Source organism: Montipora foliosa, chromosome 12, assembly GCF_036669935.1.
Source record: "Montipora foliosa isolate CH-2021 chromosome 12, ASM3666993v2, whole genome shotgun sequence".
Classification (NCBI taxonomy): Eukaryota; Metazoa; Cnidaria; class Anthozoa; order Scleractinia; family Acroporidae; genus Montipora; species Montipora foliosa.
In genome coordinates this window covers 17,401,487-17,417,473 of record NC_090880.1, presented here as the reverse complement: position 1 = coordinate 17,417,473, position 15,987 = coordinate 17,401,487, and the positions used below count along the sequence as shown (strand labels likewise).

Genomic DNA, 15,987 nt, shown 5'->3' with positions numbered 1-15,987 from the left:
TAAAATAAAAGCTATAGAGGGTTTTCATTTGATCTACAGCCGCCATGTTGGTGCAGAGGACAATAGAGAAAAACGTCTTTTGGGAATTTAACTATCACAGAGCGGTTTTCAATTGAGTGCCGAAAGTAATTAGGGAATTGCTTGCTTTGGTTTTGTATTAATTCACTCAGTGATTGGTTTAAAGTTCTCGCGCCACGTTTTCGACCAATCAGAAGTGAAGCCAAAACCAATCGTGGCTCGCGCGTGCACATTTTCCCGAGCTTTGTGTCGGCTACGTATAATTACTTCGAGTTTTGATTGGTTTACTGGATTGTCTCCGTCCTTTTTGATTGGCCAAAGTGATTACTTTGGTTTTAGTTTTTTTACGACACTCGATTGGAACTTGCTCTCTAATGCCAAACACGAGCCATAATTTGTTATTGTTTTGTGCACCAACATGACCGTCTCATCACGTGATTGAAACTATCTATTACAGCGAAGATTCAAGATGTAATCTTCATTTTTGTGCATGTTATCTCGACATCTGTACAAAGCCAAACAAGGAGAACACAACACGTTTTTAAAAACTTAATTGAATCATTGAAGATAGCAAAACAAGTAACTTCTCACGTTTCCACAATGGGTCCCTTATCTCTAATCCAGAACCTTGAGCCATCTTTGTGAGCATCAATTGAGCCTGTGTTAAAACTGCGTATGTAGTTTTTTAGCATGGAAAGCTCATTGTCATTGGAAACAAATTCCTGAAGTCAAAAGACAATAAAAACAGAAATAAAGAACATACTGTACTTTAGGCGAAGTTATCTCTGTTTCTAGAAGACGTTTAGAAGGCAGAAACTTTTCCATTCAATTCTGTGGTGTCCGATAACCACATGCAAATATTGATCCGATGCTTCATTAACTTGAATCGCGCATGTAAACACGCGGTGTCGGATGGTTTCTCAAGACTTCCGCTGCTTCAACAGCTGTTGTCTTGCATTAAAAAGGTCACTGAACTAACAATAAAATATCATCAATGAACAGACATGAGCTAGCTCATACATGCTAATGACCTTCCGAAAAAACACATTATTGATGCGCATGTCAAAAACGCAGACGCCTGTGCACGATTTTTGTAGACCACGTGTTTATTTGGACGCTTATTTCTGCACTGCACTGTATTAATTTATTCACCTGCATAGGTGAAGAAAAGATGTTGAATTGCCACTACCCAAGAAGATGAGCAGAAAAAATATTGTAAGAACTTGTATTAAGACATAACTGTACACGAAAGTGAAAGAAAAGAAGCAGAAAAAATGCTTCTCTCTTGTCTTCTGTGTTTCTCAGCTGCTTTAAGTCAAGGGGTTTTCAGTGTCACAGTAAACATTCTTCCAATGTTGTAAAGATAAACCAACAGTGACAATAAAAAAAAACAAACCGGTCATTTTAACACGCAGATCGTGCCGATTGCAGATTATGCAGATTGAATACTTTTTCATTTGGTAACCAGAAAAAGGTTCCCTAGATCGACATGTGATCTCCCTTTATTTGTAAAAATATACCCAAACAATGCATTTTACAACACGTACTGGAGACGCTTGATGTTTCGTTTTGTGATTACCTAAAGAAAAAAATTCTAGCTACCTTTAGATTCGAGCACTAATTTTCTGTTCTGAGCATGCGCGATAGTCTTGGAGATCGAACATCTCGATTATCACATGGGATGACGCGTCACGTGTCGGTGACGCAAAACAGGGACCCTTCTTTACGTCTTACGTCTTGGTACTAGGCCAACACTCAGAGCTCTTTTCTCCCTTAGTCGAGAGAAGAGCTCTGGAGTCGAGATTGGACTTCAAAGGCTTCAAAAGAAAATAACATTGCTCATGAAACTATGCAGAATGATACATTGTTTTTGTTGGAGTATAAATTGATCTGTCTATTTGACAGGGACTTCCCTCTCAGGATACTTCTCGTTACGAGCTGAAACACAAAGCTTGCATGCGGTGAAAACAGTGTTTGACCACCTTAGAACCGTTCTTGTTTGAAAAAGAGGCAAGTAATAAAATATGCTCGATCGGCACAATCTGTTATCTGCACGATCTGCATTTTAATTAAAATGACCGAAGAAAATAGCCTGAAGCAGCAGAGAAACATACTAGATGACCAGAAACTAAAAAATAAAGCAACGAAAGTTCTTCTTTTTTTATTTAAACCTTGCCCATATCTTTTGCTTTTAAATGCAGCCGTTAATTATTCTGTTCGTCCACTTGGGACACTTGTGGCTTAGATCTAAGATGTGCTTCAGTGAAAGTGACAAAAAAATAAAAAATAAAAATAAATTGTATTATTGGTGCTGAACAACTACATGTAGACATTAATTATTTTATTATTTTTGCCAAACAAAAAAGCGCTTTGCATAGGCAAGGATGCGTTCGATTGACCCTATTCCGGAATAAGAATACGCGGAGTGATGATTTAAAACGATATGTCTGGCATTTTGAAGCAACAAGGATAATAAAGATATGTTTAAAATAGCATTTTCGCAGGTGTTTGACAATTTTAATGTGAATCTCCTTAAAAAGGAAGGATTTCTAACTTCTATTCCATGTATTCCGGAATATGGTCAATCGAACGCACTCCAAGTTGTCGTAATGATGAAAAAGTCATGTAATGTAAGTTCCATTAAGTCCAAATTTCCCTTTAGAAAAGAAGTCCAAAAAAAGATTAGTTGTAAATGGCTCATTACAACAAAATGTTTAAAATACAGAGTGGATACTGAATACTTTTAATTCAGTGTAAATACTAATAATAATATTTTTACCTTTGCCTTTTCCAGATTTTCTACAACATTTCTTAAAATTCCTGAATAGTCTCCTCTTTCTACTCTGAATGTGCAGCTTTTAAATTCATGTGAACCTAAAATGGCTGCCACTTTATCTTCTTCTCCATTTGCTCCAAGACATGGTTCAGCTGCATTGACACAATTAATAACCAGTGTAAACAACGGAAAGGTGCCCGAAAGCCCCCTGTTTAGGAAATGGCAATATGATACGAAAAACTTTAAAACTTTCATTGGCAGCAATCTAATACCAGATTATGATTTAATTGGCAGCAGATTGTTTTTAACAACAAAAGTCATTATTATTATTATTATTATTATTATTATTATTATTATTATTATTATTATTATTATTATTATTATTATTATTATTATTATTATTATTATGGCTAAATGAAATTTAGGCAAAGTTAAAATCAAGGCATTTCTGGTCAGCAGTGTTACAAACTAAAGCTATTGGGTGGCACCCTTTGCATGCTCCAGGGCATTTACTAGCTCAACATTGCAGATTGTTGCGGATCTTTCGGCTGCGCTTTTTGGTTCACCTTTTTGCTCCCAACCACCTCTCCCACTGGCAGGGATGGAATGCTAGGTATTCCACTGACTGCTGCATCAGTGTGACATGTTCCAGGTGGTGGACTGTGGTAGGCTTACAACCCCTTGTTGTGTGAGGATATGTGCGTCCATCACAACTCTCTTTGATGATGATGACGATGATGATGATTACATGTACATGTATTATTATTATTATTATTATTATTATTATCATTATTATTATTATTTATTATATAGATATTGATGAAATACCAGGATTTCTCCTTTTACTAAAAAATCATATCTTCACCGCGCGCAGTGAACGTATCATTTTTATCTTTCACATGTGAGGATATCGCTGTCGTCATGGTAACAAACACGATTAGCCAATAAAAGGCGAGCTTCCTCTTCATTGTACGATACTTTTGTGCTTAAATATAATTCTTCTCTACTACATTAACATTTTTATTGCAAATTTTACATTATCATGATTTGTTTTTCAGAACTTTCATATCTTGTTTCATGTTACACAAGATGCGTGTTTTAGTGGTTGGTGAACAATTTTTCATCATTTCGAAAATGAATAAAACAAGTTGTTTTAAATCTAGACATTTCATCAATATATACTTGCAGCACTCGAAGATAAAATTCGTTTCCCCGCGCGGCCATGTAATATCCTCTATGTAATTATTAACATGAATTTTACACAGTATAGCATTACTGGAAAGTCTAGGGCTGGAAGCAGGAAGCTACCTTAATTAGCACTCTTTATTATATAGATATTGATGAAATACCAGGATTTCTCCTATTACTAAAAAATCATATCTTCACCGCGAGCAGTGAACGTATGATACTTGCAGCACTCGAAGATAAAATTCGTATCCCCGCGCGGCCATGTAATATCCTCTATGTAATTATTAACATGAATTTTACACAGTATAGCATTACTGGAAAGTCTAGGGCTGGAAGCAGGAAGCTACCTTAATTAGCACTCTTTATTATATAGATATTGATGAAATACCAGGATTTCTCCTATTACTAAAAAATCATATCTTCACGGCGCGCAGTGAACGTATCATTTTTATCTTCCACATGTGAGGATATCGCTTTCGTCATGGTAACGAACACGATTAACCAATAAAACGCGAGCTTCCTCTTCATTCTACGATACTTTTGTGCTTTAATATAATTCTTCTCTACTACATTAATATTTTTATTGCAAATTTTCATTATAATGATTTGTTTTTCATAACTTTCATATCTTGTTTCATGTTACACAACATGCGTGTTTTAGTGGTTGGTGAACAATTTTTCATCATTTCGAAAATGAATAAAACAAGTTGTTTTAAATCTAGACATTTCATCAATATCTATATAATAAACAGAACATTACATGGCCGCTTGGGGATACGAATTTTATCTTCTCGTGCTGAAAGTATCTCTCACTCGTTCGCTTCGCTCACTCGTGAGAGATACTTTTAGCACTTGAAGATAAAATTCGTATCCCCGCACGGCCATGTAATATCCTCTATATAACTCATCTAAGGATTCTTGTAGAGCCTAGGAGCATGGTCTTCTGCATTGTGTGTGCCTCCAGGCCAACATGGATATCTTGCAAATATTTTTCTATTATTATTATTACTATGATCATCATCATCATCATCATCATCATCATCATCATCATCATCATTATTATTATTATTGAAAATTCATCCAAACAATCTTGGGCACTAAATTACTGTTGCATACATTAAATAAATTCTTGACCTCACCAGTTGTTGCAACAGAAGCTAAGCGAAGAATGTAATTCTCAAGACCATCCTCTTCCTCCTTAAAAAGTCTGGTGTTGTAGGTCTCTATTGTCTGATTACGCCAAATAAGAATATCAAGAAAGAATTTCATAAGAACAGAAAATGACCTGATACTAACAACAGAAAAAAATAATAGAGCCTTTATAAAAATAATTATTATTAAAACAAAAGGGTCTATTTTTAATCAGTTATTACAGTCAAGCTGTCACATATCACTGATGTCCACAATGCAAGCTGAAATTAACATTCTAATTCCCCAGCTTTGAAGCTTCTGAGATTTTTTTCGGAGAATTGCTACGAAGAATGCACTATAACTGAACAATAATTCTTCAAACGATTGAAATAGTTTTCACTTTTCAAACAATGTTTATTTTATAACAAAATTAACTAGAGTTCACAACTAACTATTTTCTATACACTGTATTTATCAAGGAAAATATCCACAAGAATTCAGAACTAGTTGGTTATGCATGACATATAGCTTGAATGTTTAACAAATGTTAAACTTGTGGTTTGAAATTTTCTTTGAACAACTCTATTGAATCATGCCCTCCTTTCTTCACTACTAGTATGCAAACCAATCTACATGTTGTTTTCCAGTCAACATTAAGGGAATTTCACTAAAATTTCAAGTTGGTGTCTGGTTTGGGTATACAATGTGTAGAGTAAAGTGAGTGTTGACATTGTCAAAATGATTTTCAATCTTTAATTGGTTTGAAACAATATGTTTCTAATTATTTCAACTTTGGGAAAAGCAGCCGACTTCTCCAAGTGAAGTAGCCAAATGAATGCTTTTTGTTGGCTGTCTGCTTATTGGAACCACAGTGTCAACTGCCAAGATCATTCTTTGTCCCAGAAACTGATTTGTCAAAATAATATAATTATTGTATGTAAATCCAAACACTCTATTCAAGTTTATTTCTCCATTTTAAAATATGATGCCAAAAAAAAACAACAACAACAATACCTTTTCTTTCATAAATTTCTGAGCAAATTCAGCATCATCCTTGCTACAATTGCTAGAATAATAAGTTGACAGACCCTGAAAATTAATTTCATTAAATGAGCACTTTTTAATCAGGAAGAACCACTAAGGTAATAACAGTAGAAAACTATTAAATATTGATAATACACTGTAAATCAATATGAACAAACTTCCTGTATGACTTTCACATCAAAATAACGAAGTACTGTACATACAAAGTATTGTAGACTGCTCATGTGACATAAATAGATTTTAAAATGATTATTTTGTCTAATTAACACCAATCAACTCTCAAGTGGTTTGAGATATCATTTTGTTGACAGAAGAAAGCAACTTTGCCTAAATGGCTTCAAAGTACAAGCTTTAAATTATAGTACTTTTGAGCATTCACTTGGAGAAAATTGATTGCACAAAATTGGTAAGAAAATATTATAGTCATGTACAGTGTATAGAAACCGTTGATGCCCTGAATTAAAGCACGACTGCTTTTGGCAACAGTGTCTTCAAAAAAAATTTGAAAAACATTCAATTTGTTAAAAATTTTAACAATATTATATTATACACTCAACATTTTTCTGGGATGAACTTTGGCATATGCTCCTCTATAATTAGCTTTTTTCTAGTATATAAAGAACGGAAGGAGACAGATCATGTATCTTACGTGATGAACTACAGTGTATCTTGGGAAGTAATTATAATCTTCCAAGATACACTTCAGTGGATTAGTAACAAGTAGTGTAGATGCAAACATTACTCATGATGTGTGCCCGTCTTACACACGAAAATGTTTTCATAGACCCACTAAAACTGTTTCTCCAAGTTCTTCCCAGATGAGCAATGTGGTCCCTTTTACTTTCCTGTCTTTACTCAAGACAAATGACATGGCCTGTCAATTGATGCATAATTTGCCTGAACAGATGCATCTACTACAAACAATAAATGTGACCAATGTACATGTAATGTTAGTCATACTTGTTGTCCTAGACCAAGTTGCCGTGTTTTGGGGCTGAGAGAGTACATAGCTTCACCACAGGAATTCCATAACTGTTCTATTCTCTTGGAGTCAGTTTCATATGCTTTGCTTGCAAAGAAGATTTTCCGTAACTTTTCCTGATTACGTCAAAAAAAAAAAAACAACAATGACAATTAACCTGCAAACATTTACAGCATATTTATTACTTAATAAATATACATGTACTAAGTAAAAAATAGCAAATGGGGTAAGTTTCTAAAGAAAAACTTCAGTGGATGATCAAAGCAATTTACTCACCCACTGACTGAAGCAGCAATATTAAGTAGTACAAACTAAATTTTATTTATTTTATTTTTTTAATGACCAGGGAGATAAGGAAGCCAATATACATGTATTCAGGGTCTGCATTTTTTAACAAATCTGATTGGCTTTTACATGCAAGTCTCCCTACAGTGGTAAATTTACTCTCCTCAACTCAGTATCCTCAGCCAGATTTCCTCACTTAAATCGGTTTGGCCAAGAAGTTATGTAAGACTCAGTGGCCTTTATTATTATAATAATTTTGCCACAATCATACTGCCCCAATTCTGGCTCTCCCCACCAAAATGTTTCAATTTTCATGGAGATTGTGGGACTTATAAAAAGCAATGGTTTCACAATTAAAATGATTGTATTACTATCTCATTTTCAAATTTTTAACCACTTCACACAGGGAAGAGATCTGTTTATTGTTGTTTTTGTCATTCAAATGTGCTAACCACAGGAACAAAAAACCCTTGGGTTCGACAGCCAATGAGGTTACGGTTCCAAGTGTTTGGCAATAGGTGACATCAACGATATATCTTCGTTGTTAGAGTCAGGCCTTCTGATAGGGTGCGATTAAAAATTTGCAAATTATGCGATTTTTTCACGGCAGATTGTGCGATTAGAAAGGCCAATTATGCGATAAATAATGTAAATTATGCGATTTTTTTCTCAGCAATTTTAAGGTTGTTTTATACGGTTTCAGGTTAAGAAAAACACTTTTTTGCTGCCCTAAAGACATTTTGAACACAAAGGAACAGTAATTATGTATCTTGATCGACATTAGTTGGGATAAATAAAAGTTGAAAAGTTGAAAGGACACAGCTAACATGCCAAATGAATGATCAAGGTGCTCGTCAACCACGAACTTCCGAAGATGGTCAATCACAATAGGGCCATACCTCCATTTATACCAGAGAAAATAAGCCGCGGCTTACAGAAGACTTGAATGTTCACCCCGAAAAATGGCACAAAATCTACGTTCACGTCTTTTTCAAGCCGCGGCTTATATTGACCTGGGAATATATATTCGTATAAATAGTTCCTTTTGCGTATTTTGTACACCGTGGCCAGAGTAAGCCGCGTCTTATTTTCTCTCATATAAAAGGCCCTAATATTGCACGACGAGAAAAACATCAGTCCATCGTCCACGTGGAGCGTACCTGTGAGGTACTTTCTTGCTCGATTGTGAGCTGTCAGATCGGGCGGAATGTGGGAACTTCCTTCTTCGTCGAGGCAAAAGCGAGCGTTTTCACAACAAACTTATCTATGAGTAAGTTTTTATCAGTTTTCAACGAAAGAAACTACATTTTGCCGAAAAACTTACAACTTCACTTATTTTTCACAAATCTCTTCTGCAAGGGAAGGCAACTGTGTCATTTCAGTGGTGTGTATATAAGGGCGTGTTTGTGTTGCACCAATAGAAGGAGACTCGTACCAGGTCCCCGACATGCAAAATAAAGCCTTGAACTTTGAATGTTTACGAAATCGAAGGTGACAAAGGTTTTTAGCCCTTTTCCAAGATAAATCATCTTAAAAATGGCGTATTTATGCAGGAATTTCTAAGAAACGTCTTGATTTATGTTTCATTTTATGAATTTATTGCGTCATTTTGTGAATTATGCGATTTTTCGTGAATTGTGCGATCGGATGCGATTTGAGGTCGATTGTGCGAAATCGCACCATCGCGTAATATCAGAAGGCCTGTAGAGTTGTAAACAAGAAAACAAAAGAAAACAAGAAATTACTAATCTGCCAAATTGTTCAACACTTTCGATTTCTGAGATTATTTTAAGTTATTGAGATTATCAAAGACATTTTTTTGTTAGTCTCTCCATACATGAATATTAATATTCTTTGTTACTTCACCAAATAGGATTGTGCACATTCTTCAAATAAACAAAAGGTACAGTATCTCTCAGACCTTTTGAAATACTGCATGTATATATGTTGTAGTTCAATTTTGACCTCTGCTTTAATTTTTTTTAACCAGTTGAAAATTTTTCAACCAATACAGAATTTTTAAACCAGTCCAATTTTTTTTGTAACACCACCTATTTCAACATAATTGGACATCTTTCTGTAATTAAGTTGAACTCTTTATGGAGTGTGTTTATTAGGGTGGATCCTTGTCTCTAGTGCTGTCAAAGACCAACAGTTTTAGTGATTAGGGTCAAATGCTCATGCAGCTTGGTGATTTGGGTTAAGCATGCACTTTGAATGGTTAGCTTTCAAGTACTAAGGTTTAAGGGACACTGCTCGATTTTTAGAAATTAGGGTTAAGCTTTCAATTTAGCAATTAGGGTTTAATGCACTGTCTTATTAACAGTTAGGATTCCAGGAGATGTATGACAACTGTAGGTGACATACTGCAGACTGTGTACAAATAGCGCTAATAAAACAGTATTTATGTATAAGTACCCATTTGATTTGCGCTGATAAAGAGCATTTACGTCTATGCACCCATTTTAAAATGGTTAGCTTTCAATGACTGTAAGTTAGGATAAGTCTACAGTCTGCAAGTGTCAAACACTGCATTCTAGGTACAGTAAAGGATTGGCATGCATTGTAGTGATTGGAGAAACTAATTTGAAGTGTTTAGTCTAAAACAGGGTTCCGCATGTTGCCTGTTATTGGCTTTAACTTAAGAATTTTGGTTCATGGTTATTGGAAGTAAAAGCATAAATTTCTTTCACATGTAGGTTATATAAAGCACCCACTTCAAATAGAGTTTGCACATTGTCCTCGCTCTGATGTTTTGAGTGTTAGCCCTTCTTCAGAGCTAAACTCTTTTTTGTCTTTCACATAGTAAGATAATTCTTTTTGTAACCAAAAATTAGTGATGTTCTTTATTTCAATAAATTATTTGGCAATATAACTTGTTTATTACAAGATTTGTTTATCCGATTTTCAAGTAACAAGAGCAGTATGCGACTACCGTCCGGAAAGTAACCACATTAAAATAACATTATGTACAATGATTGTTATTATTATTTTGTACTGTTACTATATTAATAAACTTCAATTTATCTTGAAAATCATATCAGAAAAATTAAATTTAAATAACAATTTATTTGTGAGTCTTTTCAATTCCTTTATTTCTCTATATAGAAATCTATTTCATTTAGTATTTTACACTATTGCATAGGCGACTGAGTACGGCATTAATATTATTTTATCACTGATAGATTTACCACAACTGGCTCTGGCGACTAAATGTGAATAAATTAAAGTTTCGACTGAGGGCAGCCTCGAATGAATAATAAAATATTTAATTATAAATTATTATGGACAATTTGCATGATGTGCTTGTGTGGTCAAGTGGATCGATAAGAGAGTGGGCAACAGATCCAGAGGAAAATCTGGACTGGATCAAAAATTCTGTACTGGTTTTAAAAAAAAAATTTGACCTGGTCCAAAAAAATTAAACCAGAGATCAAAATTGAACGACAACAAAGTCATATGTACATGTTCTGAAGTTCAACTCTTGTTCTGTACCATCGCCAATCCTAATACAGCAAAAAGGAAGTGGGTAAAACATACCCCTAGTATGTACAAATCAGCAAAGTGCATCAAAATCATCCAATCACGATACCAAATGAGATCCATTAACCCCTTTTGCAAAAATGATTGACAGCAGAGGAAAAAAACACAATGATTGGAAATTGAACCTCAGAGTCTGAAAGTTAGAGTGTATTTAAAGCACAAAAATGGAATTTTGGTAACTTATTACCTTCTTTTTGTCGGCACGGCCATTAATGATATAAAATTCATCAGCTAATACAGTATAAAACAATGTAAACATTTAACATGCAATTATGTACATTGTACCTTTGGTAAATCAGGGACAAATTTTGTGTCTCCAAAAGATTTATAATTGCCAAGGTTACCATAGAAAGCAGCAGCATAAATTAAGAAGGTCTAGGAATAGAAAATAGTCAATGTGAGAAAGTCTTACACTGGGACACTCCTTGAGTCCTACATGCAATTCTTTATCTTCACTATCCAGTCATTTCCCCTTCCAACTCCCCTTCCTGTCCAGTCAATGCTTAATTCCTAAATAAACTACATGTATTCACCAAAGTGGAGGTGGCTAGTGGTGGATATTTACCGAGCTGCGAAGCGGGGAGGTAAATATTCACCACTAGCCACCGACGGAAATACGTCTGCATTCGCAGGCTACCAACACTGAGGTGAATAGTTGATTAAGTTAATGGTATATACTAAAACAGTGAGATAATATGGCACAAAAAGATGATTTTAATTCATTCATTCCTGCAAAGATTACAACATTTCCGGATGCAAATTCTGTGCAAATTGCTTGGAGGTGAATAGCAAGGAACATCCAAAGTTTCAGTAGCCAATCAGCGTGTGCATTCAACGCTATCCACTGTTTTACTATAATTATACTAATTATACTAATTATACTATAATTATACTAATATTTATACTAAATACTGTAGCTACATGTAATTGCACTCAACAACAGAAACATTTGCCTATTTTAAAAACATGATGATAAGAGGGTAGATTAACTCTGAGCACAGGGTCTAAAGATTACTGGCACATGTACATGTAGGCTCCAGCACTCATTTCATTTTTATTTTATTTTATTTTATTTGTCCATTATATTACATTTGTAATGTAGATCTAATTAGCAAGCTCTAATCAAGCTTTTCGAGGAAGATCCCCTATCTGCAATTTATAATCTATTGAAAACAGCAGATGGATAATCAGACTACCGGTAACTATTAAGTTTTACATTTTTATCCTATCAATAATTGACATCACTTTTCTAACAATGTAAAATACTTCACTTTTGCACGTAAACGTCATTCATTAATCATTAATTTCAGATTTAAAAGGTTACGATATCTCCGAACTTACGAAAGGCATACATTTCACTGCGGCACAATAAACTTCTGAATATTCAACACAAAAGTCTAAGTAAGTCAGATTTACTGCTTGCTGTCAAAACAACAACTAAAATATTAAGGTTGGGTGGGGAAGGGAGGGGGGGTGGGGGGGCACAGGAAACGACAGGGTATTCTCAGCATTAAAAATTGATTAATTCGAACTATTCTTTTTTTATAACCGACCTGAAATTCTTCCTTAGAGGGGCCATCTTCAGACCTCAATGTCCTTTCTTTAAGCTCCTCAACAGTCTCCGCGTGGAACAAGTGTTGTAGAAGCAAAAAGATTGCTGGCGATTCGGGAGAAGTTTGAAGCAAACAAATAAGAGAACCCTCCCAGGCGGCTCGACAAAGATAATGAGCGTAAAGCTTTTCTTTCTCAGTTAATCCAGAAAAAGCCGTTTTGCAATCCAAAGGGTTGATATCAATGTCTGGGGAAATTATGTACTGAGACAAGTCGTCCACCTCCTCTGCGGAAGCCATGTTTCACTTTAGTGGCTGAGAGGGAACTGAAACGAGCTCAAGTAATCAGCGGCGATTTACTTTTTCGATCTTGCTGTCGTATATGCATTTCCATTCAAGATGGCGGACAATAAGACAGATTTCCCAAGCCCGAAAGTTGTCTTCATTTTTAGCGGAAAACGCAAGTCAGGAAAGGATTTCGTTGCCAAAAAACTGAGCGAAAGATTTTATTATGACAGATGTGCTATAATCAGACTGTCTGGCCCTTTGAAAGACGAGTATGCGAGGCAAAATGGACTTGATTTTCATCGCTTGTTAGATTCTTCAAATTACAAGGAACTCTATCGTGAAGATATGATCAAATGGGGAGAAGAAAAGAGGAACGTTGACCCATCCTATTTTTGCAGATTAGCAGTACAAATGACGGTCACTGGTTTCAGTGATAAAAATAGCCCCTCTGTGTGGATAATATCCGATGCAAGGCGAAAAACAGATTTGAAATATTTCAAAGAAAATTTCAAAAACGTTGTCAGTGTACGGATAAATGCTTCGGAGGAGACGAGAAAGTCAAGAGGCTGGGAGTTCACACCAGGTGTAGATGATGCTGAATCTGAATGCGGTCTTGATCAGGAAGAATTTGATGTTACCATTCAAAATGATGGTAACGACTACCAGTTAAACTGCCATATTATTTGTTTGCAAGACTTTTCTTGCCCACCGTGATAAGTAGCAAAATAGGTTTTAACAGAAAATGCATGGTAGCTCTAGACTACATCTGAGCACTTTTGTGGGAATTTGACAGCGGTCTTGGAAGAATGAGTTTACCCATTGACTCCTCGGAATAAGGCTTAACAGATTTTACTCTGTTTAATGCCAGACGATTATACTCATCAACTGGGAGCGTCCTCGGGCGACTGAAGAGTCAATGGGTTAAGCAGTCAAAAAGTCGTCCCCTCCATAAGCCCATTGACTCCTGGAAGTAAGATTTAACATATTTTACTCTGTCTAATGCAATATGCATTGTATATATTATTTTTTTGGAGACAGAAACCTTCGAAAGTTTATCACTTTTATGTTTTTCCAACATCCAACTCCTGAAGCTTTGTGTTACGAGGTACTTTCAATATTTGTGTTTCATGCTTTGTCAAAATATTTTGCTAGATTCGATGCTAGAGACATGTGATTCCCTTTCTACCGGCCCAAGAATCGAGGGAATTAAACAACCAAATGAGAATTCTTCCCTCGGAGTCGGTTTGAGGACCGAGATTACATGTAGTAGGTTAGAGCAAACCTTGGAAACATCAACCATAATATGGCCAAAATGTCAAGCATTTTGGAAATGATGTGCAGCTCTGGACAGCAAAAAGCGTATACTGCGGATTTTGGAAAGGCGCCACCGCGGCGAAGCAAAAATCGGTAGGTTACCCTGATGAACTGTCTCACTCTGGTGACGATTATTCCCCGCCTCGCAAAAGGTTTGAGGGCTATAATTCAGATGATGATGTAAGTCTTCGTGCCGATGATGATTTGGACTGTGATTCATAGATAAAAAGCTCAGAGAGCGAAAAAATCCATCGGGAAATGTCACTGACCGTGATTGCGGGAAAAAGCCTGCCAAACTACTGAAGAGCCTTCTTTATTCCTACGAAGAAGAAGGACACGCCACGGGCGATGATATCGACCCAGATGTAGCTGAACTAAAAGATGGGGAAAGAAACTTAACCCTGAAAAAATCAGAGAAACTGTGGAAAAGCATAATTGCCCTGAGCTGAAGCCCACACACGGAGCCGCGGAATTGCCGCATACACGGAATATTCTAAAACACGGAATAAATGGAATATTCTAAAACACGGAAAATATGGAGTATTTTGAAACACGGAATATACGGAATATTCTAAAACGCGGGTTTTAAAAAAGATGGAGAAAGACGATGGTAAGTGTTTCAAATGCCATTGCAATAGACATAATGTACATGTTATCGTTTCTTTTGAAGGCTGATTTGCTAAGTCATTGCCTTTTTGAAGGTCTTTGTTACAAAACCTAATTCGCTCATACACGATTTCCCTAGCAGATGTTGTTATGATCGGTCACAGGCGGACCACCCTCTGTCGGTGATGTTGCTCTCGATCTGTAGAAGGATAGATATATTACGGCGGTTGCGATTTGCTCGCCAATAAAGGTTTAAAGCAAATAATTCAATCAAAGATCAAACAAAGTTTCAACCGAGTCCTGTGTTATGTTTTTTGGTCGTTCCGATCTGTTTTAGGCGTCATTTTGCGAGATCTTTTGTCGACCGCCAGTTAGAGAGTCAAGAAACTTGACAAGGCAAGCAACACCGAGACACTGGCCAGTGACTTTGTCCTGTTCAAGCGGAAACTGACGCCAAACCAGTGAAATTTTGACTTTAAAAACACCAGCATCCAATCAGTGCAACGCGACCGTTGCCTTGCGAACGCTTGGCAATACTGGGCAACGTTCGCGTTCGTCTTTCTCCAATTTTCCTTCTCAGTGTGGGAAAGTGTTCCTGCGGCACAGTCCGAGAGGGACAAAAACGGAAGCGGGGAAAGATATCGCCTAGGGGTGAACTCTTTCCTGTAACAGATTTTTAAATCCTTTGTCGCGAGGAAATGTAAAATTATCATTCGAATTTATGTTATCCTTCCCAGACTGCTCACGGGAAAAATATCAATTTTTAAGACTTGCCTCTCATCCCGCGTTTTAGAATATTCCGTATGTTCCGTGTTTTAGAATGTTCCGTATATTGCGTGTTTCAAAATATTCCATATTTTCCGTGTTTTAGAATATTCCGTATTTTAGAATATTCCGTATATTCCTCAATTCTGCAATGGGAAATCCAGTGTCGATTTGCGCAACCGAGCGCGCAAGGTGGTATCGGTATTGCTTAACAGGGCGCGCAAGGTGGTATCGGTATTGTTCACCGAGTTCGCGAGGTGTTCTGGGTAACTTGAGTCACCAGGAAGAAAGTCGGAAGGAGCATCGATATCGAAGGTTCAGCATAGCGACTAATTTTCGATTATTTACAGCGATTCCTTTTACTGTGAAAATCAAAGGTTACAGTATGTGGTAGAAAATCATATTGTATGGTTCACAAATCGGATTTTCCAAGTGCAAATCATAAACAGGGGCGACGATTTTTCAGACACAAATGAAATCAGAAACAGGGTCCACAG

At 36.2% G+C, this 15,987-nt stretch overlaps 1 protein-coding gene and 1 pseudogene across 2 annotated transcripts in view; one reads left to right on the top strand and one right to left on the bottom strand.

Annotated features, from left to right (window-relative positions):
- The window catches only part of LOC137979284 (dipeptidyl peptidase 3-like), a 28,440-nt gene extending 15,592 nt beyond the window's left edge, over nucleotides 1-12,848 (bottom strand). The window contains exons 1-7 of one of the 2 annotated variants that reach the window (XM_068826521.1): nucleotides 12,521-12,848; nucleotides 11,253-11,342; nucleotides 7,118-7,255; nucleotides 6,128-6,202; nucleotides 5,122-5,212; nucleotides 2,798-2,946; nucleotides 610-740 (exon numbers count right to left, since the gene is read on the bottom strand). In XM_068826521.1, the coding sequence (XP_068682622.1) occupies nucleotides 610-740; nucleotides 2,798-2,946; nucleotides 5,122-5,212; nucleotides 6,128-6,202; nucleotides 7,118-7,255; nucleotides 11,253-11,342; nucleotides 12,521-12,817 (971 nt within the window). In that variant the 5' untranslated portion in view covers nucleotides 12,818-12,848. The remainder of the gene's footprint in view (nucleotides 1-609; nucleotides 741-2,797; nucleotides 2,947-5,121; nucleotides 5,213-6,127; nucleotides 6,203-7,117; nucleotides 7,256-11,252; nucleotides 11,343-12,520) is intronic. The other variant, XM_068826522.1, reaches the window with a different exon arrangement.
- On the top strand, nucleotides 12,795-13,660 carry LOC137979286 (phosphomevalonate kinase pseudogene; annotated as a pseudogene).
- The last annotated feature ends 2,327 nt before the right edge of the window (nucleotides 13,661-15,987 follow it).